At 42.2% G+C, this 24193-nt stretch overlaps 1 protein-coding gene across 1 annotated transcript in view; it reads right to left on the reverse strand.

Annotated features, from left to right (window-relative positions):
- Nucleotides 1-12544: 12544 nt before the first annotated feature.
- Nucleotides 12545-24193, reverse strand: part of tgfbr3 (transforming growth factor, beta receptor III) — a 79474-nt gene continuing 67825 nt past the window's right edge. The window contains exons 13-17 of the mRNA XM_084067807.1: nt 23420-23713; nt 22415-22544; nt 17243-17293; nt 16979-17086; nt 12545-12682 (exon numbers count right to left, since the gene is read on the reverse strand). Coding sequence (XP_083923933.1) covers nt 12564-12682; nt 16979-17086; nt 17243-17293; nt 22415-22544; nt 23420-23713 — 702 coding nt within the window. The 3' untranslated portion in view covers nt 12545-12563. The remainder of the gene's footprint in view (nt 12683-16978; nt 17087-17242; nt 17294-22414; nt 22545-23419; nt 23714-24193) is intronic.

Consider the following 24193-nt stretch of genomic DNA (forward strand, 5'->3'; position numbering starts at 1 on the left):
ATGCATAGGCATCTTTTGAATACTATTTCTCTATAGACTCTAGACACAAATCCCCACACGGCAGGTCTGTTTAGTAATGGTATTGTCATGAGATTTAAAACAGAATCGCACCTGGAGTTTCATTCATCTGTTTCCTCTTCAATCTATACCTGATCCCAACCCTCCTGTATTCTCTAAAGTCTAAACAAAGAGAATACTGCTAAAGTGTGAACTCCCCGCTCGCTTTATTGAATAAATTATAGTTCATTTCACTGTCGGGAAAACTCATAGAAAACAGGGTTAAAGGATGCATCATACAGTTTTAAAGATACCTTATGGATGGGCAACAGTTTTTATTGACAAACTATTTTTTATAGTCGTCAATCTTTACAGGACACACAGGACAGAAAGGAGCTGCATCTCTAACTCTGTCGAACCCACTAAACATACCGTACCAATGAAGTCAGTCTATAATCAATGACAATAAAAGATACAAAATTACAAACTGTACCTTCAGTGATAAAAGTCAGTTATTGAAGGAAAATCTTCAGATTATTCAAATTCGAGTTGTATTTCACCAGTCAATGTGAGTATGCAAAGGAAACACCAGATTGCTGTGTATCCTTTGCATTATCTACTTGTGCACATGGGTTCATGTGAAACACTAGAATAATGCACCCACAGCATTAACCCAGATCATAACAAGACAACTAAACAAGAATTATTTCAGTGTTATTACACTTCGGCACTGGCCACAAAGCCAGAGTAACATCAATCCTGCACGACTTGTATACGTGCACGTGGTCCACTGCACAACAATGTGCATCTGAGCAGTCCATTTTCTACTTTGAGTCCAAATAAAAATGCTCTCAACACCACTACAGGCCCTGGTCTCCCAGTCTGAAAGTGATTTCCATTTCCATGCCATATTTTCACATTCTGTTTAACTAGAGGTCTGATCCATTCACCTTTCAGCGCTGCCTGGGGCCACGAGCATAATTTTCAGCATTCTAAGCACACCCTGCACATCTGTTTTCTGGATGACAGCTTTCACTGATCAGCTGGGGCTTCCACTGGACCAATCGGAGGAAAGGTGCATACACTCTGTGATTATTGTGTTGAGGGCAGACATCTGGTTGTATTTAGGGCCTGGTACCGGGACCCCGGTTATTTGGTTTGGTTGCTGGTGCAGATTTGAGCTCTAGAGGCCTTGCAGGGCAGTTCTCGGAGCTGGATCCTGGATGGAAAAACAAATCTTAATGAAGTCTGGCCTTCCCATACAGCAGGGAACTTCTGCCAGGAGCTGGCAGCAAGGAGAGCTGTGTTTACTACCCTCTGCCATCCCACAGGAACATCAGATTTACTTTCTAGCAACTTAACCAGTTAGATGAAATCAGTTCAATGATCTATGGTTTATTAGAAGCGGCAGCTCACACTACTCAAATGATATAACCTCAGGGTTTTTTCTAAATATTTATTATCATCACATTATGGATGCGATTTATGTTTTAATATAAGCCTATTGGGGCGTGAGCGATGAGAACATGATTTTTTTCTGTTCGAAGTCCGAGGTCATAATTATATTTCCACTCAGGGGCGTTCGGGTGGCGCAGGGATAGAGTTCCTGCCCGCTACCGCAAAGACTGAGGTTTGATTTCTCCACGGTGCTTCCAGCTTGGCGGGGCGCTCCAATGAACACAATTGGCTGCATTTGCGGGTGCATTTGCGGGTCGGAAAGTAATGCTATTGGTTGGGACCAGAGTGGGGGTGGGGAATTAATGCTATTGGTTGTGCAGCTGGTCAATCAAAATCATCACAAGGTAGCCACGCCCCTTCTACAGCATACCCTTCTTTATCATCAGTTCTAAAATAAATGGGACCAGTAGCGTATGGTGGGTTCTAACGTGGACCGGGCCAGATTCTTAAACCCCCCCCCCCCGGGGGGGGGGGGCTCGCGCAACGATGGTTTGACGGGGAAACCGGTTTTTAATGGCCACCCATTAACAATCCGGCCGAATGCAAATAAGCCCGATTTGAAAACAAAGGCGAATTTCTGTGGTTGGCTACAACTGAATGGGTGATGGGGTGCTAATGTTGTTATGTTGATTTTTTGTTTTTTTCCCCTGGGGGAGCAGAGTTTTCCAGACCGGGCCATGGCCCCATTGGCCTCTATGACGATACGCCCTTGAATGGGACCATAATTTACCAAAACTCATATGATGGTGATTGAAAGAAGACTTTAAACTAGTGACTGGAAGCATATAGTATTTATGACAATGTTAATTAAGGTAATAAAATCAAGGGTAAAGTTCGGCAAAACCCCTTCCGCTTGAATAGAGCCTAATTGCTTCTGACACCAGCAGGGGTGAAACAGGGAGACTATAAGCCATTCATATGAACTGTCACTTCCTATATAGCCTCAATTTACAGCCCCATGGTTCCTCTACATGCGTTGGGCACTCCTGGTGAAATTCCTCACTGTCAGGTTAAAAGAAGTGGCTGGCAAATTCTTGTGTTTCGGAGGAGTCGTGGTGGTCTATACCCTCAGACAACATAAATAAATAAATACAATTCCACTCACTTGGATAGATAGCACACAATGAAAGTTTGAAGATGTAAAAATGTACCCATATGGGTCTCAGCTGTGTATTGCTTTAATAAATGTAATGCTTCTGTGGCTTGGTGGTAGAGATGCGTGTGAATTCAACCAATAGCCTTCCGTCTGTTCGACCCCTTCATTGTCTCACACTCAGCTGCCTGTCGCAATAAAGAAAACATATGAAGGGGAGTGGACTGTCGAGGCCCCTTTAAAAGGAGAAAGAAAGATGAAGTGTGTGTTCAACAGCTGGCTTTCTGTCCAGTGAGCATACAAGAAGACAATGTAAAGGAATAAAAATGGTCTTTTGGGCCATCCAGTACTCACACAGATAGGCACATTGTCCAAATCATGAATGTCATCTGCTTAAAGGATATGCTTGTTTTGGTGCAAAGCCAAATGAGCATGGCAAAGTTCAGTCTATTGAAAATAAACAGCAGTTGGCTCGCTCTCCTGCACGCCCATAATCTGTTCCTGCTTTTACTTTACTCAGAATGCTTAAGCCCTCATTGCAGTTCAAATGCATTGCAGGCATCAGCATTTTCCACACATTTAGCGCCGTCTCTGTGAACAAATCTATGTAATGAATCTAATAATGATTTTCGAAGCGGACCGACCCTAATTGAACTCTGGCTTCTCTTGAGGAAGTTCAGTGGTTAAAGTTCTGCTCTGCCACATTCATCTTGGCGCCAGAAATCCTCTATTTGATAAGCAGATTTATAAACAGCTCCCTCAGATAAGGCAACTTATAAATCAAACCATATACAGAGACATACTGGTTGGCGGGAGGAAATCATTTTTTTTATTATTTTCTTACCAATCAAATGTTATTATATGTGTCTATATATATATATATATATATATGTGTCTATATATATATATATATATATATATATATATATATATATATATATATATATATATATATATATATATATATATATATATATGTGTCTATATATATATATATATCTATATATATATATATATATATATATATATATATATATATATATATATATATATATATCTATATATATATATATCTATATATATATATATATATATATATATATATATGTGTCTATATATATGTATGTGTGTGTGTGTGTGTGTGTGTGTGTGTGTGTGTGTGTGTGTGTGTGTGTGTGTGTGTGTGTGTGTGTGTGTGTGTGTGTGTGTGTGTGTGTGTGTGTGTGTGTGTAAAATGCATGTGTTTTTGTCTGAGTACTGTACAGTATAACAGACACGCTTGCATTGTGCATGTATGATACATTATGGTGACAGAGAGCGAGAGAGAGAGAGAGCGAGAGAGAGAGAGAGAGAGAGAGAGAGAGAGAGAGAGAGAGAGAGAGAGAGAGAGAGAGAGAGAGAGAGAGAGAGATGGACTGGCCATTAGTTGTGGAATAGGGCTTGTGGTGGTTGAGCTTTGTCATTGTCAGCAGTGGCTATAGATTTTTCTTCTCTTATTGGAAACTCTAGCGTTTTTTAAGTATGAGGGTCTCAAATCTCAGAAAATAATACACAGTCAGAACCCAAGCGCCACAATCAAAACAAAGTTTGCAATTCAGCAAAAATGAAGCTGGTTTTATGGATTCTGGCAGGATGAAATGAACTTTTTTTCCTTCTTTTTTTTGGGCATAATAGCCAGGTGGTATATGAGGCTAAACTTAGCCCACCTCAGGACATCAGTTTCATTGGCTTTGTGGAAATACTAGCCCCTCAGTAGAGATAGAATGCTAACCAGATCAGACAAGAAGTTGTATCTAGCTTGATGTGTTCATTTTGCTGAAACACAAGCTTGAGAAACATCTCAAGAAAGGGAGTGTGTGGCTGTGCTATTTAAACAAGTATGACGTTAGCCCTAACAGATTAACTGGCTTAATGTGTTTGGATTGAATCATCTCCCATTTCCCTAGTTAAAATCCTTACAATCACATTTAAATGATTATAGTGTTTTAATGACTTACAAGAAAATCCAGTTACAGCACGGTGCAAAACAGTCTTCATTGTCCCTTTGATGAAGCCAAAGGGGAGTTTAATTATTTGACTGACAGGTTGCGACTTCCTCAGAAAGGAGTTGTGCTGGCCTGGACAGTTGGCATAACTGTCTGGGAACCTAGGCCTGACTCCTGTTCCTGACGACCTTTGCTGTGTGTCACCCCCCCATCTCTCTCCCCATTTCCTGTCAGCCTACTTTCCTATATGTTGAGCTGGTATACACACATCATGGCAGTGCCTTGCTCAAGGGTTCATAATGATGATATCTTTGCACATCACAGCAGTGAATTGAAGAACTACTGGACACCTGTACCTAACCCCTTTCAACCTGGTCTCCCTATTTTGGGCATGTTATTATAGACAGAAATCTTCAAGCTTCACAGATGTTCAAACATGTTCAAACATTTACAAAAAAATCTGTCTGAAATTCCGTCTCACGCTTGTAGATGGGCTATTTTCTCTATATTGAACAATATTTATATAAATAAAAGTATAACTGACTTGGCCAAGGTGTCGGAGAGCCAGTGCAACATATTGTGGAAGGCTCACACTTACACACTTATTGTGAAATGCAACATGTAAACAAGTGGTGCGCAGCTGCTCTCTCAACAGGACCCAGGATTTATGTTTAACCTTGAAGGCACGACCTCCAAACCTCACCAGATACAGAACAAAGTATCTGTTAAAGTTGTTCCCCTTTTCTATGACCCTTGTCAGAACATTTTGCGACCCGGTTCTGGGTCCCATCCAGCTGGATGAGAACCCCTGGTGGAAACTGTTACATGCTGTATGTCTAAAACAGTACGACAGAATCTGAAACAGCATCTTCAAAGGCGAGTTTGTTTGGGTCCAACCCATGGTAGGATGTGCTGTTATGACCACATTGCCCCGGTGGGTGGGGGTTGGGGGGGGCATAAAATAGGAAGAGGCACTCTGAAGGATTAGGTATACTGGATACAGCCACTTCATCTGCCCTCATCCCCTTGTGTAGGTGTAAACCAGCAAGAGGTCTCAAACATCTCACTTAGCTTGCTTTAAAAAATAGTGTTTAGGATAGCCAAGGTCTGTTCCAAATGAGACAAGCTGTCCCGGTACTGTCAGTGTTGTCTTGTCAGCCAAGAAAACCTGAGGCCTTTCCCCCTATTCTCATGTTGAGACATTGTTCTTTTTTTGTCCTGCAGTAATGTCTGGGACACAGGCAATCGGTGGCTGGACGGATTATCTTCACATAATAACAAAAAAAAAAAAAAAAGCAATTTCGTCCCCGACTGCCAGGAAAGTAAACTGGCGATGAAACTAGATCGCGTCAAACAATCTATGATCTCACCATACGGCCGTGGATCTGAGGAGGCGTTTGAGTGAAGGCCCACTGAGGTGTACAAGCGTTCAATAAATTAGTCATCTTTTGGACGAGAGCCTCGCAGTGTGAAAGACCTTTCCTGATCTGGCTGGAGCGGACCCCTGCGGCCGAGACAAGAGGCAGATGCACGTGTGACATCATAGAGGCTGATGCCACTGCCCTTCAGGGGTCAGAGGGACTTGGGCCGTGGCGGAAAAGCTGACCTAAAAACGTGAGATTGCACCCCTCCATTTGGCCCTTGGTACCTTGTCTCTCACACTGCATGACATCATGCTGTGTGTATTGTTGACTTAGAGGCTTATAGGTGACTCCTGGGACTGGGAGCTCTAATCAAAAACAAAGATGGAACAGCTCCCAACAGGGGAGGGAGAAGTTAGGAATGTGTCTACCGTACACTCACTCACACACTTATTCGCACCCACACACACATACACCCATACAAACGCGTCTAAGTGTGCTGCCCAGGAGTGTATGTGATTGCACACGTCTAGGCAGCCTCCCCAGCATCTCCTGCCAGAGGTGCACATGGTCTGCATCATGTAATGACCTCACCAATGAAGGGAGTCATGACTTCATTACAGGGCCAGACTTAACACATCATTATTACAGCTCATTGTTCTAAAACAAACCCCACTCCGAAAATATCTACACGGCACACTGTATGATTCATCATCATCAACCATGTCATGGCATATCGTTGCTTCTTGCCAGATATCCTTATATTGATGGAGACAAAACGTAACAGAACTTGACACAAACAAAACAAGCCTAGGTCAAAACCCTGTATAAGGCGGTATCACAATGCAAATGAGCACAATAAGCTGTGTGTGTGTGTGTGTGTGTGTGTGTGTGTGTGTGTGTGTGTGTGTGTGTGTGTGTGTGTGTGTGTGTGTGTGTGTGTGTGTGTGTGTGTGTGACTGCTGAGCAACTGCATGACCTATTTTTGGCCAAACGTTTTATTGGACTATATGAAATAGGGACTGGACTATATCCCATAGTCTACAGGAATTATTGCTCTGCGATTGGCTAGTTCCTTGTAGGCCGATCGACCAACCAATGCTGTAACTTCATCACTCAGTGACCCTCTCAGTGGGTACATACACACAATTCCGTTCGCGACCGTACGGACGGCCGGCAGTCCCATCCACTCCCATGTTAAAAAAAACGGAAAAACGGACGCGATCCGGTCCGGAAAAAGCACATCCGGTTTCCGCAACACACTTGTATACATAACAAAATTGCCGGATCCGGAACAAGAGCTTCCGTTTCGTAGCGACCCGTTTTACGCCAGCAAACGGAGATGTGTGTATGTACCCTCTGTCAGTCAGTCAGTCAGTAAATCAGTTAGTCCTGTCAGTTAGTGATATAAGGCTATGAGTCCCGTCCACCAAAAAGAAAACACACACAGGCCAACAAGAATCTTAATTATGAGAAATGTATTGGGCATAAAAGATATACAAATGTCATGCGTATTTACAGCATTATGAAAAGTTTCACAAAATCAAATGAATCAGTCAATGGCTGAACACATTTACATTGCCCAGTGGGCATTTCTGGTGTCATAGAAAAGGTCTAAGTCTTCATTGTCTAAATGAAATGCAAACACAAATTAATGCAAGCATTAAAAAAACTAAAAAAACATGAACTGTAGGGGCTCAGCTCATGTTACCGCATTCTAATTCATAATGATCTGAACTGGCATAAAAACGAACATAAACTTCTCTCTATTTCAAACATTCATACATATAAACATATGCCCCCAGATGTGCGAGCGCGCGCACACATACACACACATGCACACACACACACACGCACACATGCAAGCGCACGCACGCACGCACGCACGCACGCACACACATAGACACACACACACACACACACACACACACACACACACACACACACACACACACACACACACACACACACACACAGTACACATTCACAGAAAAATGAGGTAGTCAAATGGTAACAAAACAAATAAAAGTACAATCAATGACTGTGGCGGTTCTTTTACTGGGCACATGTATTTGTGCTCTAAATACAGCTGTTTTCAGTTCAACCCAACCACCTATATGCACTATAATGACAGGGGCCCCTCAAAAGGATCTATCAGTAACCACTCCAGTACATAATATACTGTAAAATCCTGAGTGTTAGTTTACCTCAGAGTGTGTAGAGGTTACATTTTGTACCCTCTTGGATTTACAAATTGATTAACTAACGCTGAAGATTTTACTGTGCCCTTTGCACGAAACTGCATCATTATTCCAAGCAACAAATCCTAAAGATAGCTTAAAATTATTATTGGCCGACGGTTGTGATTTATACATTTAAAAGTAAATCCTACAACTCATCTAAGAAGCATTTCAACATATGCACACCAATTATCGTGAAATGTATTTGACAGTTTAAATGAACGAGTATCCCTAAAATGTTCTCATACGATGGGATCGAAGCCATAAAGTAACCCGGGGCTCAGCCCCGTACAGCATGACAGGATAAAGGGGGCGGGGGAGACAATTACATGATGTAGATTATTTTACCACAGTCGATAAGAGAAGCCACTAAACTATAGGAATGTCAAGAAAAACCATAACCCACAGTAACCACTGATTATAAGTTACGACATCCCTCCATACTGCAAGAGACAGAATGTTCCACAAAGCCGTTTCCATCATCAATGTTTGCTCTACTGTATATTGTTATTTTCCAAGAGAAAATGCACAATAATGCAACTTGAACTTTTTCCCAGGATTACTGTATACATGTGGGTCTGGTTAAAACATGAGGGGGGTCGGGGTTGAATTCAATTAACCATAGAAGAGCGTGGTGTATCACACATAGTACAGGGTTACATTAGAACACAGCACAAAATGAGATTTATAATATTACATCAAAAACAGACCTTTGCAGAAATAAAACAAAAAACAGGTTGTGTGTAGACCATTCTTCATTGTTCATGAGTGCTTACATACATAGCTTATTATTTCGGACAAACTTGGTGGATATTAAAAAGAAAGACTGTGTTGTTTTCTCCCTTTAGATAAGTATTAAAACATTATTTGTGTTAACAATACAGCCTCAAGTCGAATACTACTGAAGAGTCATTGTGGTGGAATCAATGACAGCAATAGTTTGGTGTCTAAGATTCTTACATGATACACCATGATGGATTATTCCATGGTTTCTAAATTTGCCAATTAATATTGTAACATTATGCGACTGTACAGCTCATTTTACTGTAGCTTATCATTCAAAATGTAAAATATGAATTTAAGATATGGATTAAAAATATATTAATTTAACAATGCTACAGTATACCATAATGCCGTATTTGAATTCATACTGTATGAGAATATTTTAGTAAGCACATTGAAATCCAATGCAATAACAACTTCAATCATGCATGAGTACTGCTGAATTTTTTAGTAACAACATAAAACATGAAATGGCAAATAATATCAAATAAAACATTATTAATTGTATCCCATGTACAATTAGAAAAGCAACATACACTAGAATTTGTTTTGTTGTAAAGCATTTACATAATGACATGCTCATGTTTCATTACACTATATTATTGAACAGCCAACATTTATGACAGCTTCAATAAAGGTCTCACTAACTTCAATTTAAAAACAAAAGTCCTCTGGTTGAACCAATAGAAAGCTTGAATTTGAAGGGCCTGAACACTCATACAGGTGTTTTCAGTTACTCTGGAAGTCTGGATGATTACACCTCTTCTCCGGACTGTTATCGTTCTTATTGGCCCATAGGTGTTTTTGACATCGTAACATTATCAGCGTAGCTCCACCCAACCTAAACTGAAAACACCTGTATTAACGTTCAGGCCTTTAAAGGGAAAATGGAAGGCAGAATACTTTTTTTTTAATTCTCCTGGAGAATATCTGATATTTTAAATGGAAGGGTGGAGGGCATGGATGAGAGTAATGAAACCATTGCTTACTTTTCATTGATGAATGTGTCATGAAATGATTCATGAGCATTCTTTTTTTCTTACAAAGACATGTTACTCATGAGCACATCCAAAATTCACAGTACTTACACAAATAGACAATACATTTCTCTTGGTAAATATATTCCAAAATATAATTTTATACACAAATATAGATTTATAATCTGTTCCCTCTCCAGAAACTTCTATACAGGTTTACATAAAATAAAATAAAAACTTTGAGATCATATACATTCTTTTTTTCTGTTTCACTCCTCACCATGGCTGCAAAACATATTGGTACAAAGAAAATGGACCCCAATCACTCCCTTATCTCCATGACCAAATAAACCCAAAGTGCCCCAATTTGTCCCACTAATCTCCCAAGAATACTTACTCATTCTAGGAAGGCACAATGATAAACATTCATGTTATTATATGACAGTGGGTTATCCAAATGACCTATGAAGCATTGGCAAAGTGGATGAAAAAAATATTTTCCATGACAATGGGCTGGCTACAGCTTATTCATTTAAAACAGCACACCGTTAGCGCCCAACAGACAATTACAACTGAATATCACACTACACATCTGTCAACCTTTGGAATGGCTTTACAATGCAATAAATGTTCCATAATGTTGCATAAATCTGTACAAATTAGAACACTCTACTTTTAATATGGACTGGAATCAGAACACAACTGGCAGGATGTCAATTAGTGGCATAGGACCCAGAAAAGCAAATTTATGATTTAACAGCAAATTCATACCTTACTTCACTCTCTAAAGTTATTATTGCTATTCAGCATTGTACTGTAGTTTGTTCTTGATTAAAACTATGGCACATGGCTTGTGTTGCCAAGTCAGTATGCATGAAAATATATGTATGAGTCCTGTCCAAAAGTAAAAAAATATGAAGATGAAAGGAAACTTTGCACATACTCTGACTTAAAACATTTTACATTATTTACAGTATTCACAAAAATATATATATATGTATATCTTTACAGCTGTTCATCTTATAAAAGGGAAGCTATATGCAAGTTGAGACTTAGACCTTAGCTTAGACCTGATAAATGCATTACTATACCTACTGTACAGGCTACAGCATTCACTGGCATAACTTATTCTTGACCAGCTTTATAAATGTGTTATCAAGGGAAGAATAATCGTCAAATTGTGTATATGTGTATAATGTAGCTCTGTTTATAAGTCATCGTCAGCTTTTCACATTTTTCTTTCACATTTGTTTGGCATTATCTTGGTATATTTTGTATACATTCAACATATCTACTGCTATGCGTCCCTCGTCCCTTCAAACAGGTTCAAAACACAGCTGAAGACTTGCTCCCTTACTGCACTGTTCTCCGACTGCTAATAGTGGTTGTGTTAAGCTTTATTATACTCCATCCCGTGACAGTGTCGCCACCATCATACTATGGAGTAGAGCCTGACTGATAAATCGGTTTGCCCAATATATTGGCCATTATTTGACTTGTTTTGATGACATCTGTGTCAGCAATTCTGCAGCCAATGTGTCACGATTTTAACCACTTTCAACCCGATGTCCCTATTTTGAGCATGTATGTAGGTATACGTTTTTCATACAGTATATAAAAAAAAAATAGCTGATCTACAAGCTCACAACTTGTTTCAGTGTGACAGGTTGTGAGCTTGTCAATGGGCTATTACTTAATTTTTTGGAATAGGGCTTAAGTGGTTAAATAAAATAAAATAACATTTTTTATTGTTTTACAAATCGGTCAATACATCAGTAATTGGTGGGTCTAGGACTCTCCAAAATCGGCATCGGCATCAGACCCAAAGATCTGGCATCGGGTCGGGCTCTACTACGGAGTATAAATCAGGCTTTAATCGTCCGCTGCTCTGGGATCATGTATCACATGTAGTGTGTGTTATGAGCAGTGCTTGTAAGCACGGCATCGGATAGCCATCCCCAGCTCATTTGTGAATACTGACATTCTTGCAGCAAAACAGTTTTTTCCTTGCTATTGGCATACACTTGCTTTTCATTTACAGCCCAGACCAAACCATTTAAGGTAAAAAACAAAAATGCTCTCTTGTGGACGAAGGACGAAAAAAAAGCAGCATTTGGATTAGAAATGAAAAGAACAGGAAAGAAAAAACTGCCCGGTAATAAACTCACATTTGTTTTTTATAGTTTTAGTTGCTGCCTGCCCGGGTGTGGTTGCCATCACGGACCTCACATCTGTTTCGTTGAGCTGTCAACCAAGTGATACCAGCACAGCAGTTTCATAACGTCCAAAACACACTGGGGAGGTGGCACAAAGGGGAATTTACTCACAGACTAACGCCTCATTTATGCTCCGTCGGACATTGGTGTTGTGCGCCACAAATAGCAGATTTCTAAGCTCACAACGTGTCGTGCCCTTGAGAGCTTGGAAATCGGCTATTTCCGGCATGCGATACCATTGTACGACAAAGCATAAATCAGGCTTAAAGGTGTTTTGACTCTATTTTTTTGGGTCTTTTTTAAAAGTTGTTCTTCTTCCTTGTTGTGGCAAAAGCATCCCCCAGAATAATACCTTTCATCCAAGGAAACGAGTATCAACAAACTGGTCCCTGTGACCCGCTTGGCCTTTCCTGTGCCCCGGCAGGGGTTAGTGTCCTGCTGCGCTGCCCTGGGCTACGCCGTGCTGCTGCTGGAACAGGGAGTGCTTTGTGTGCTGCCGATACTGTGGGCCGCGCTGCTGTTCTCCGATGCCGGCGGGGGCTTCTGGACCTGCTGTCTGCCAGCTGCATCACCTGGGCATCAGGACAGGGTGGGAAGAGGAAGGTAGACAGAAATAGATTATAAAATACAACAGAAGTAGGAAGGAAGCAACTATATTTTTCCTTCTCTCTCTCCCCCCTCTGGATCACTGTAGCCTACTTAGTTTAGTGTGTCTTTACTCAAGTACATGTACTGTACTATGTACTGTTCTTCAGTGGTTCTTTGGGGTAGATGAGGTGCTATATACTGTAGCGCCGCTGTTGTTACAAAGAAGCTGTTAAGCCCCTGTATGGTTCTCTACTGGTTCTTCAGCTTAGTGTAGGCATCTCTTATATGGTTCTATATAGCAGCATTTGACAAAAGGTGCTATAGCCAAACAACCAATGTTGGTGCTATTTAGCACCTTTAATATAAGAGCTTTATAACACAGAAGAGGTTCCCCTATGATTATGAGCCAAAGAAGCGATTTTGGTGCTATTTCTCAATTTGTTTTTATAGTGTACAGATGTTAGTGTTCCTAGCTCTGCAGTACTAATACAGCAGAAGAAATGTTGACCCAAAATCAGACTCAGTCCCATCTTTTTTCTCTCTCTATCTTTTGCTCCATCGTACAATTGTTATGTATACATAAAACAAAGTCACCTCAAAGCTAAAGAGCAAGTGATCACATTCTCTCTGACAGCATATATTTTATATTATCATCATACAGTGTTGTGTCTTATCTGGATATGATTACCCTTGCTTTAGTTTAGGAGATATAGGGGAATAAACACAAGACTTGGCCCCCTGACCACTGACTTGTTTTTTGTTCTGTTTAAATTTGGCATTCCAGTTTGTGGATTCCTACTGTAGGGTCCAAATCTGAAAAGGTTAGGAGGCAAATAAAAAGAAATGCGCCCATTTATTTGGAAAAAGTTTTCTGACCGAGGATGCTTGAAAAAAAGCCAAGCCTGTGTTTAATTTATGCATTTGGCACAGTGTTTATGGTACTAAAAGTCAGTGCACCCACTGGTTGTTTGCTAGCTGTGTCCTTGCTAGCAAAGTGGGAGAGAGCTTACAGAAAACAACCCCAATGGTTGAGTTCCAACAACTTTACCTAAGTTATGCCTAATTTATGCTCATCACCGATCCAACACGTTGTGAGCTTATAGATCGGCTATTTTTGGCATGTGACACTGTCATTCTACAAAGTATAAATGGGGCTTTAGTTTGTGCTAAGTTATTTGGGTGCCTGTAGCCTATATTATGTGCACATGCGTGCTTGAGTCTCTGTGCACTGTATGAACACAGGCAAGCACACACTTGGATCCACAGGCTTTCTTGCATTGCGTGCCCTCTTCCAGGCCCCATAGCTCTCTCTGTTCATGTTTACCAGAGCAACGCTGCCAAAGAGGCTCTGGCTAAAGAAAAAAAAAGAACCCAGTCCATCTCTGCTAAGAATTCTGGGCTTTCGAAAAACAACGGGTCTCGGTCTCACAATTTGCCTCTGTGTCAATTCCCTATTTGTGAAAACACAAACACACCACGTCTCTGGACAAAGTTATTATTGTCTTGCTAGATGGGGGAGATTATTGTCCCACCACAATGTTATATTTTGTCTGGAAATTCACATCCACGGGCTACAATGAGTTTGTGTCATCTCGGGGATAATGTGTCTTTAACTTCTGAGAAAGTGACCATTGGATCACAGCACCTTGTGCAGAGCTGCATCCTCCACATTCCAAATCATTACCAAATCCACAAAAGTAATAGTTGTGGACGATTGGAAGAGCACCGAAAATGCCTTTGGCAACACTTTCATTCCTTTAATTGATGTTCCTTGGTGTTTTAGCTTCGAACAAAAAATAAACAATTCTAGTGTATGTGTGTAGTGGTACCAGCACGGTGGTATGTGGGCTATACTGAGCTAACAAAAACGTTGGTGTTTTCCGAAGTTATTGGATCTTTCAGTTTACCTTGTAAGGAGTTAATGTAGCGCGGATCCTAAAAGTCCAACATAAACACCAAGTATAGCCCCAATGTGTGTTTCAATAACAACGGAAAAAAACCTAGCCTTTTTAAAGAGTTCAGAGTGCAAGAACATCCAACATTGTCCTCAGGCCCCTGTGGGGATAAATGTAGCTCTATTTTGATTTCAACACTCCTTGCACTAGTTAAAAATACACACTGGGCTGGTATTTTTGGTGGTTGTTTTTGAGAATTTATATTCTTGGGGTTAATGTGGAACGCCATAAAAGGGTATTCCAGTCAAAGCAGCAGAGCAAGCTCTTCCAAATGTTGATACATCAGGTCTGGTGGTCAAACATGATCAGCAATATATGTCTCAAATATTGTTATCCCGATGCCAGAGAGGACTGGGCTACCTCTAATCCTCCCATAAAGGCCATCCCTACACCTGTTTCCCTACAGATGTTCAACTTTTGACCTTTAAAAAAACATTGGGAAATGGGCCAGTCAAAAGGCTTGAGTTTCTTTATTGGTCTCTCTAGGAAACTCATAAAAATCAAATAAAGTGGCTTTCTAAAGAGGTGCCAATGCAAACATTGTGATAAAGATAAGGCGACTCACATCTGTCAGTAGATCTCTCCTTGCTTGCCTTTGGAGAAGGAAAACTCTTTCAATGGACAAATTAGGCAAAATCCAACTGACTTTAACTGAATGTGGCATAGCTTGTCTTAAGACGTTTCTTTTAACATTTCTATTCCATCTTAAATGATTGCTGCTCAGACCAACGACAGACAGCACCGAAATCATAAGGCAGGACTATTCTGTTATCACACATCTCTGAGCTCCTCGCATACAGCAAGGGTAACACTTAACCACGTGAACCCGAGCATCGCTTTTCTGGGGGCGAACATTCGGCACAAATATAGCAGATCTACTGTACATGCTTAGATTGTAGATTTTCTGCAAGGAGATTTGGTGTAGGGGAAAAAAGTAGGGGGCCTAGTATAGACCCCTGGGGGACTCCGATCAATGAAGTATACCTGTATACAGTAGGGATCAAGTGGTTGCTGTATGCTCCTCACATACAGCGAGGGTAACACTTAACCACTTAAAACCTACCTACAGTACAGTCAGGGGTACAGTCAGCTCAAAACGCGTCGCAGCGCGACGCGTTTTGAGCTTGTAGATCGGCTATTTTTGCTACTTTTGAATTGGAATCCTTTTTTTTTGTGCTGTTTTTGAATTGGAATCCTGAAAAGTAACATTTCTATTTAATTTCAAATGCATTTAGTTCTACTTATGTTACCTTTATGAACTTAAATACAAATACATTGGACATAAAAAAGACAATAGAATTGTAATACTAGCCATTAAGCTACTAATATAGACTGAAGTAATTACAGCGGGTCATGTTTGACGGGTTTGCATGTTTGCAATTGGAACAGCTGAAATCAATAATATATCAGTATATTAACCCACGGGCCGCATTAAGTGAAGGTGGGGGCCGCATGTGGCCCCCGGGCCGCCAGTTGCCCATGTATGGTACAGTGTATACTTACCTAGTTGACCGCAGTCCGCCAGCGGTCTCTACAAGGCCCCCTCCTTTTTTTACTCTACACTAAATATCTTTGCTGAAAATAGCTGATCGATCTGCTATTTTTTGCGGAATGTTCGCCCCAGAATAGGGACGCTGGGGTTCATATGGTTAAACACAGCCACCATTGTTTAAGCCTCGGAATCTCTTCTGTGGAACTTCCTGGCCCAGCTTGCGAAAGATGTCTACAGAGAACGAGATGTCAGCAATGGAGAGGTGGGTCAAAGGCACGGCAGATCACCGGTCAAACAGTTGGGGTTGGGAACAGGGCAGCTCTGTGCGCTGGTGTACACACAGTGGGCTGCCGGGATCGCACTTCCTCCCGGGGGTCAGCCGGGGTCAGGAGCACGGGGACGCTGGGGAAGGTCTTGGCATCTCATGGACAGATTGTGTGTCTCTTCCTGTGAGCGCCCCACTAAACCCAACAGAGGAGGGGGGGAATTCCAAGCGACCTATCTGGCCATTGTTGTTGAGAATGTCCCCCCGATTGCCCTGCGGCCCCCCGAAAACCTCTCAAAGGCAGGAAAGAGAAGAGGTGACTCTCAGTGACGAGGCCAGGATATATTTACAGTAGAGAAGTCAATATGTTATTGTTAAGCAGCCTGTCAGTGGAGGGATGTTTGGCATTGTCGATGGTGGGGTGGTGGGGTGGTGGGGTGGGATGGGGCTTTCTGGCACAGAGATGCGGACATTCCTGGACTTCTTATCTTTTCATTAGCGCGGCGTGGGGCTGATGAGGGCCACTGGGTGGGCAGGTGAAGGCAACGCAGGGCGCAGAGCGACCTACCTGTGTGTGAGTAGATGAACCACAGGGCTCCAGTCAACAGGGCCCCGATCACAAAGGCGGCGAAGGCGATTCCCACCACCGTCGGAGTGTCCAGGACATATAGGATGGCTGGGGGACAGAGACACACCATTCATACTTAGTGACACGTTTGAATATGAAATGTAGCAAAACAGAAACAACAAATTGATCAAAAGTAAAATCCAGAGTGTTCATAAAAAAAAGTATGTGTATGAGTAGTATGAAATGACGATGATCCTAACTTACTATCACTGGGAGGATTGGGCAGGTTTCTGGGCGTTGTGCGTGTAGTCAGAACTGCAAAATAAATGACAACAGTTCCATTTTACATGTGTTGACTATTCAATGACACGTAAGCGTACTCCATGAACTTACAACACACATACAACACAGGAGATATTCAAGAGTGAACCCTGACAACCCCAGTCAAAGAGGATAAGCTAGGTTGCTGATATTGCATTGTGTTGATAAGCAATTCTCTATGGAATGTGATACAGAAACCTGAACCAGCAGAAAGAGCAACTCCTGTGTAAGACCACAGTGGACTCCAGGATGAACCTATTGACTCCATCAAGGCACTGCCTTGCCCATTTATTTGAAGCCTTCTGGACGGCTTTCAAAAGTGAAATTAGCCCCAATTATGTCTCAGCAAACAATACAAAGGCGCTTGTGTGGGGGCGAACTCAAGAGCAAGCCTGGTACAGGTCCAAGACCCCGGCACAATGGCTGCTATTCTCGGAAGGAACACCTTTTGGATTTTCATTCTGCGTGGCAGACGATGACAGGCCATCACAGCAGAGGTTTATTTCAGAAGGGTATGTGACTGGATGACATTCTCCCTGTAATGCCCAAACCCCTCAAGTGTTATCTGTCTCGCTTTAGATTGTGACGTTGAGAAAGCGAGGGACAGGCCCTTAACGCTTGCGGGCCCCAAGTCCACAGTTCTGATCCGAGAGGGGACGGATACTGCACCCAGCTGAGGTTAGAAAAACACTGATGTTTTGTGGAAAACCCATAAATCTGATTTGATTAGGTTTGACTTAATTGATTTTTCCCTCTTTTCTTTTACATTTTAAATTGATAGTTTGCATTGTTTATTATGCAGTGGGAAAGTTCTATAATGCAAGGGCTTATGAAACCATTCATTGTACATAAAAAACCCTGGATCATTCTATAGGTATACATTAGCCTTGTCTTTGACAACGCCTAAAGAGCTGTTTTGATTCAGCATGAAAAAACATATCTCTGCCGAAGGCTAGGTCTAATGTAGTCAAATGAAATGGAATATTGAACAGTAATGGAAACTCGAGAGTTATAATATTATATTTGAATGAATCACAGTCTGACCGTGGCATCTCGCTCGTGACTTTTTATCCACCTCTCTGCCAAAATGGCGCGAGAGCCTCAGGTCTAAAAAATCCTTTATGCAAGACAAGTACTCCGTTCAACTGTTCATTATTTGAACCGAGCCAAGCACTGCTATAGGAGTTAGTCTGAACTCCAGACCTATGTTCTCAGCTGTAAGCGCTTGCCAGAGTTGGAACAGTTGTGATATCTGCAAGGAACGTCATTTGTTTATCCAAGCAGCAATGGAAGAACACTCCTTTGTAATGCTGTGTTTCTGTTCAACTCTGACCCTCTCCTCATGGTGTGCAGAAACCACTGACGGAGCCTCTGGGAGACCCTTGACATCGGGGGTCTGTACTCATACAACATGCCACAGTTGCTGTGGTTGCACAACATTCAGGCTGACAGTTCAAAGTGTTTCGTAATGACCGCAAACAGCTCCATTCCCTACGGCTGCATCAAAGGAAAGGTACAGTATGCTTATCGTACAGTTTATGCAGCAGTTGTGCCTTGTCACACAGTATTCTTATAACATCGTTCAATATGCCACTGTCCCTTCAGCACTGACATTTGACACTGCATTTCAGGCATGTAGCTGACTTAACAGGGACGGGTTACATTCTGGTTGTATTCTTCCTTGTAGCTTGTGGATGACGTTTGTACTCGTCCATTTTAAAGCAACAGGAGTTTATAAGGGCCAGATCCCCAGTAGCCTATTGCTGCTTAAATAATCAATCCTTTGGCTTCACTTCATTGTTTTGTGTGTTTACGCTGCTAGCATTTTGTTCATGTGGACATGTTGCTGCATAGACCACAAAAATTGCATTACAGACATTACGTTTCGGATGCTCGGGTGACACAGGGGTAAAAGTTCCTGCCCACCACCACTACGGAGACTAGGTATTCAAATTCTCCAAGTTGCTTAAGGCTTGGCCAGGCACAACAAGGATCAACATTTTTGGGGTGGGAAGCCAGGCGGGGAGGGCGAACTCTGTCACTGCACTAGCGAGTCCTATACTGTAGTGTGCCTGTTCAGTTGGGGGCTGAACTGGGAAGAATAGCATGTTCCTCCACATGCGTTATATCCTCCTGGTGAAACCCCTCGTTGTCAGGTTAAAAGAAGGAACTGGCGACTTAAAGTGTATCAAAGGGGAGGGGACACATGATCATCTGCACCCTCCCGAAAAAAAACCAACCTGTAGAGGTCAGCAGTGACAAGGGACTACAGTACAAGGGGTACTGTAGAACAACTAAATTGGGAGAAGAAGGGGGGTTGCTGTTATCCTATCCAGTGAGTACAGCTGTGTCACGTGTCCTTGTTTTCAAATCAAATTGTCTCTATCAAACCGCAAAATCCTAGGTGTCAATTTAACTTAACTTGAGAAGTGAAATCAGTGAAGTGCATCACTTCACATATCTGTATAAATCTATTGTTTTCGACTCAAACCTTGTTTACTACCTCATTAAAACATTCCTTGTTTACTGAAAGGAAACAATCCTGGCACTGGAGTAATGATCCGGTGCACCCTGATGATACGATTGGACCTTTCCTTGTAGTTCAGAGTTCTGTGAGGCAAAAAAAAGTGGGAGGACATTTATTGATGTTGTGAGGCAGTAAATCTACGTTTGATGGCGAGGCTTTGAGGCTGTTATGTTTTTCCATGCACCAAGTTGGCCACAAGTGGCCCCTCTTTGATTTGTAGATCAAGCTGAACTCGTTGGGATGCCGTCCAGCATCGCAGAGCTGTGGCCCTTGAAAAGGCTGCTTGTTTTCTTTGCCATCTCTGCATAAGAGATGCCTTTGTGTTCGAAAACACGGCTTTTGAAATGGTCTCTTTTTTATATTGGGGTTTATGGCATATCTGTGTTTACTTAATCTCCACCATGGAAAATACACCCAGCACGCTGGCACATTGGCATGGGCAGCACGCACACACACACACACACACACACACACACACACACACACACTCTCTCTCTCCATTTGCTCTGTGCCAGGTTCGGACTGGCTCAGCTCACTGTAGTTTTGGCACGCCTGAAAAACGTACTTGGGCAATTACCGCAAATTTCAGCGTCTCCGTCCCGAGGCTGTTGGCCCTCGTATTATTCATGATGGCTCAGGTGGTTCGAGTTCGAGGAAATATACTGTATATCCCTCAGTAAATTTTGTCTACACATCCGCTGATCTACGCCGAAAGCCAACAAGTCGTGAGGTCTTCTGTACGCTACGCCTAATTAACCGTTGCAAATCCACCCACTCCTACTTGGCCCGGTTTGGTTCGTTTGTAGAACAATGACAGCCCAGTGATTAAGAAACGGCATGATTTACATCCAACTTGTGAGTGGATAAAGCTGAGTCAGACAGACCACAGTGCTGTTTCTTGACAGTGTAAGCGCAAAGCGCTCCGAGGGGATGCTGACTTGAAAACCCCTGGCAGCTGAACCGACTGAAAAGGGGGTTCTCATGATATCACCCTCGCCTTCAGTTTAGTTCATAATTAGCAAAACGTGGTGGCGGTTACCCTGGGCCTCCCTCAACGCCGGCCCCGCCCTTGCTCCGATGGCGCTCCGTCCCTGCCCTCCGAACCCCGGAGACTCTGCGATAGGCAGGGTGAGCGTGTGAGCGACTAATGGAGCAATGAGGGGCCTCGGAGCTCTGGCTACGCTCCCGAAGCCAAGGAGACCACTCCTCCACCGCCGCCTCCTCCTCTCACTAGCGGGAAGAGGAGGCCACAGTCAAGGTTCTAAGTGAAAACAACTGGAGCTCCAGTTGCTGGGGTGACTCCCCCTTTTTTCCATCGCTCCGTCAGCGCTCAGCGTTGTAGCAGAACTACCCTTTACTCCAGTAAACCACATGATCACACACACGCGCGCGCACACACACACACACGCAAAAAAACGTACACACTCACTCACACAGGCAGCCAAATGTGAATAATATTGTATGGACATAAAGCGTGTTTGCCTGCACGCGCAACCGCGCATGCTCACACACACACACACACACACACACACACACACACACACACACACACACACACACACACACACACACACACACACACACACACACACACACACACACACACACACACACACACACACACACACACACACACACAGCTAATGATGTCCAGATGTGGGGATGTGATGTGTGATGCTCTGTGGCTGGAATGGTCGGGTCTAATCTCCAAGCACTACACTGAGGTTTCTCTGGGTCCTTCTGCCACCAGGACCAGACCAGCTCTTCACTTAATCAGGTTCCCTGACACACTTTAAACGCACCCCACACACGGAAACGAGAGCTGAAGTCCATGACGTGCAGTTCCGATAAACAGGAAAACTACAGATGTGACTCTTGCCTGGGGCTGTGCAACATATTAATGACCAGTGGTGGGAAAAGTACTAAAATGTTTTACTTAAGTAAAAGTATCAATACTGCAATGTAGAAGTACTCTGTTACAAGTAAAAGGAATTCAAAATGTACTTGAGTAAAAGTACAAAAGTATTGGTATCAAAATTGACTTAAAAGTACCAAAAGTAGAAAATACTCTTTATTTGTCCCTTAAAGCCCCTGTTGGACTTTGCTAGAAACTTAGCTAGCTGGGCATGATGTAAATCCAAATATTGTCAATCATCTTTATCTGTTCCTTCACTCTCACTTTTAGCAAATAAACAAATGCAAACAAAATGCATTTTGTATATATGTACAGTCAGGGCTACACCGACATTTTGTTGTGCTCAAGAACTTCTGTACATTTCCGATTACCCAAAATCACATATATTACATATTGTTATTACATATAAAACAAAACTACATATATTGCATATTGTTATTACATATAGCACAAAATCACACATATTACATATTGTTATTACATATAACACAAAATCACATATATTACAATAATATTTGGACTTGCTGTGTATCATATCATACTGTATACCAAAGTTCAAAGTAAAATAAATAAATAAAATAAAAAGGAAGTGTGACATAATATCCCCACTAAACCTAAGCCTAAACCTATCCCCACTAAACCCAACCTAAAAAATAACTGATAATCTGCTAACCTGGTGGTTCCTTTTGTTCCTCCCCGTCAGGCACTACAACCAGGGGCTTGGTGGACGTCTTGGTGTTCATCATCATGGCCAGGACGGTGTCCAGGTTGACCGAGTCACATGCCTCGTTGGACTGGATGCACTGTGCAGAGCAAGAGCAACACAACAATCAGAAAAAGGCTCAGTCTGCATAGATAGGACTGTGCAAAATATCATATCACTGTTGTCTAGTGGTGATATAGTGGCCAGTTGGTAAATACGGTATATGCACTCTTGCATTTTTCTTTCTACGAGGCCAAAGCCTTGTGACCTCATACGACCTAAGAGAAGGAGTCATCTTTCATCCCTGACCACAGGTATAATTGTGAGGAAGTCATACACACTCCAAACTCATAAACCTCATCCTGACCTTGATCATAATCAGAATGTAAATATTAGCCACACTGCCACGAGTCGGCCCAAGGCCCCTGTCACTACCCTGACAGGATTTTTTTCTTCCCTTTTCCCAAAATGCCCTTGGGAGCCAAAATGGGTCAAATGAGCAAAGGGGCGGGGGGAGGGATTTGCTTGCAAGAGGTTTGTGAAAGTACAGTAAATTAGTGGAGACAGATCGCGGACACAGTAACAGGAAAGTGGCACTTAAGATGGATGCTTATTTTGTTCTACAGGTGGCTACTTGGCAAACCTTAACGTCGATTTATGTTTCCTGCTTAGCCATGGGTAGAGACCTGAAACTGAATGGTTCAGGTCAGCCAGAGCCAGCACTGCAAACTAAAACACAGAGTCCTGAGTGCTTGGTCTTTTCAAACAAACGCAGTTACAGTACAGAGCATACTGAACACACAGTTCAGCTTTACAGAAATAGAATAAGAGTAATAACTAGATGGCTTGTAAATGAAGATCGCTCGCTCACTCACTCTATCTATCTATCTATCTATCTATCTATCTATCTATCTATCTATCTATCTATCTATCTATCTATCTATCTATTGTTGTTGTAGTAAACAGGCTGCGTACCACTGGTAGCGCTCGGTTGATCTGCTGTCTCTTGGAGCACAGAGACATTTCGCAGTGCAGGAAGAGGAGAGATTCGTTGAACTTTGAGTCGAAGTTAAAGCTGAACCTCTTCCTATCCGTCTGCGTGTGAAGGATATGAAAGTCTCTCTGAGGGTAGTACTTGACAGAGTCGTCCCTGGGGCAGATGTTCTCGATGAGGGTGTAGTCCGAGGCTGTGTTGGGGTCGGAATTGGGGGAGATGAAGCAGGACTGGATCACAAACCCCAGCTCTGCGTCTGCTTTAGTGGCTAAGATCTGAGAGACCAGCAAATCAGAGGGAGAAAAAACATTTAGTCTTCAAATACACGAGTAACAGCTGTGATTTTTCACAGTAAGCTTTTCTTTGTAAGCAGTAAAGAAGCTGACTGATGACTGGAGTCATTTCTGGTTGATAAAGGTGGGTAGGTATGACTTTCAGCTGCGTTAAAGCTAAGTGGAGCAATTTTTCAAGAACTTGCACTCTTTTGAGTGTCTCTAAGTACTATACTGTGTACTGTTACTAAATTATGAGCTGAGAAAATACTAACCAATACTAATTGCCTCACCATAAGGACATATTTTAGTTTAAAGTTTCAATCAAATTTTAAATAAGATGTGGCGTCCCTATTTACACCATGACTTTATAGGCAACATTTTTCAAAACATGATGAAGCTGATCTACAAGCCCATAGAGGTTGTAGATCTACTATTTTAGCTATTTGTCGTACGACAAAATATGTAGGGCTTAATGGCTTA

Source organism: Gymnoscopelus microlampas (assembly GCF_963454915.1).
Source record: "Gymnoscopelus microlampas genome assembly, chromosome: 9".
NCBI classification, from domain to species: Eukaryota; Metazoa; Chordata; class Actinopteri; order Myctophiformes; family Myctophidae; genus Gymnoscopelus; species Gymnoscopelus microlampas.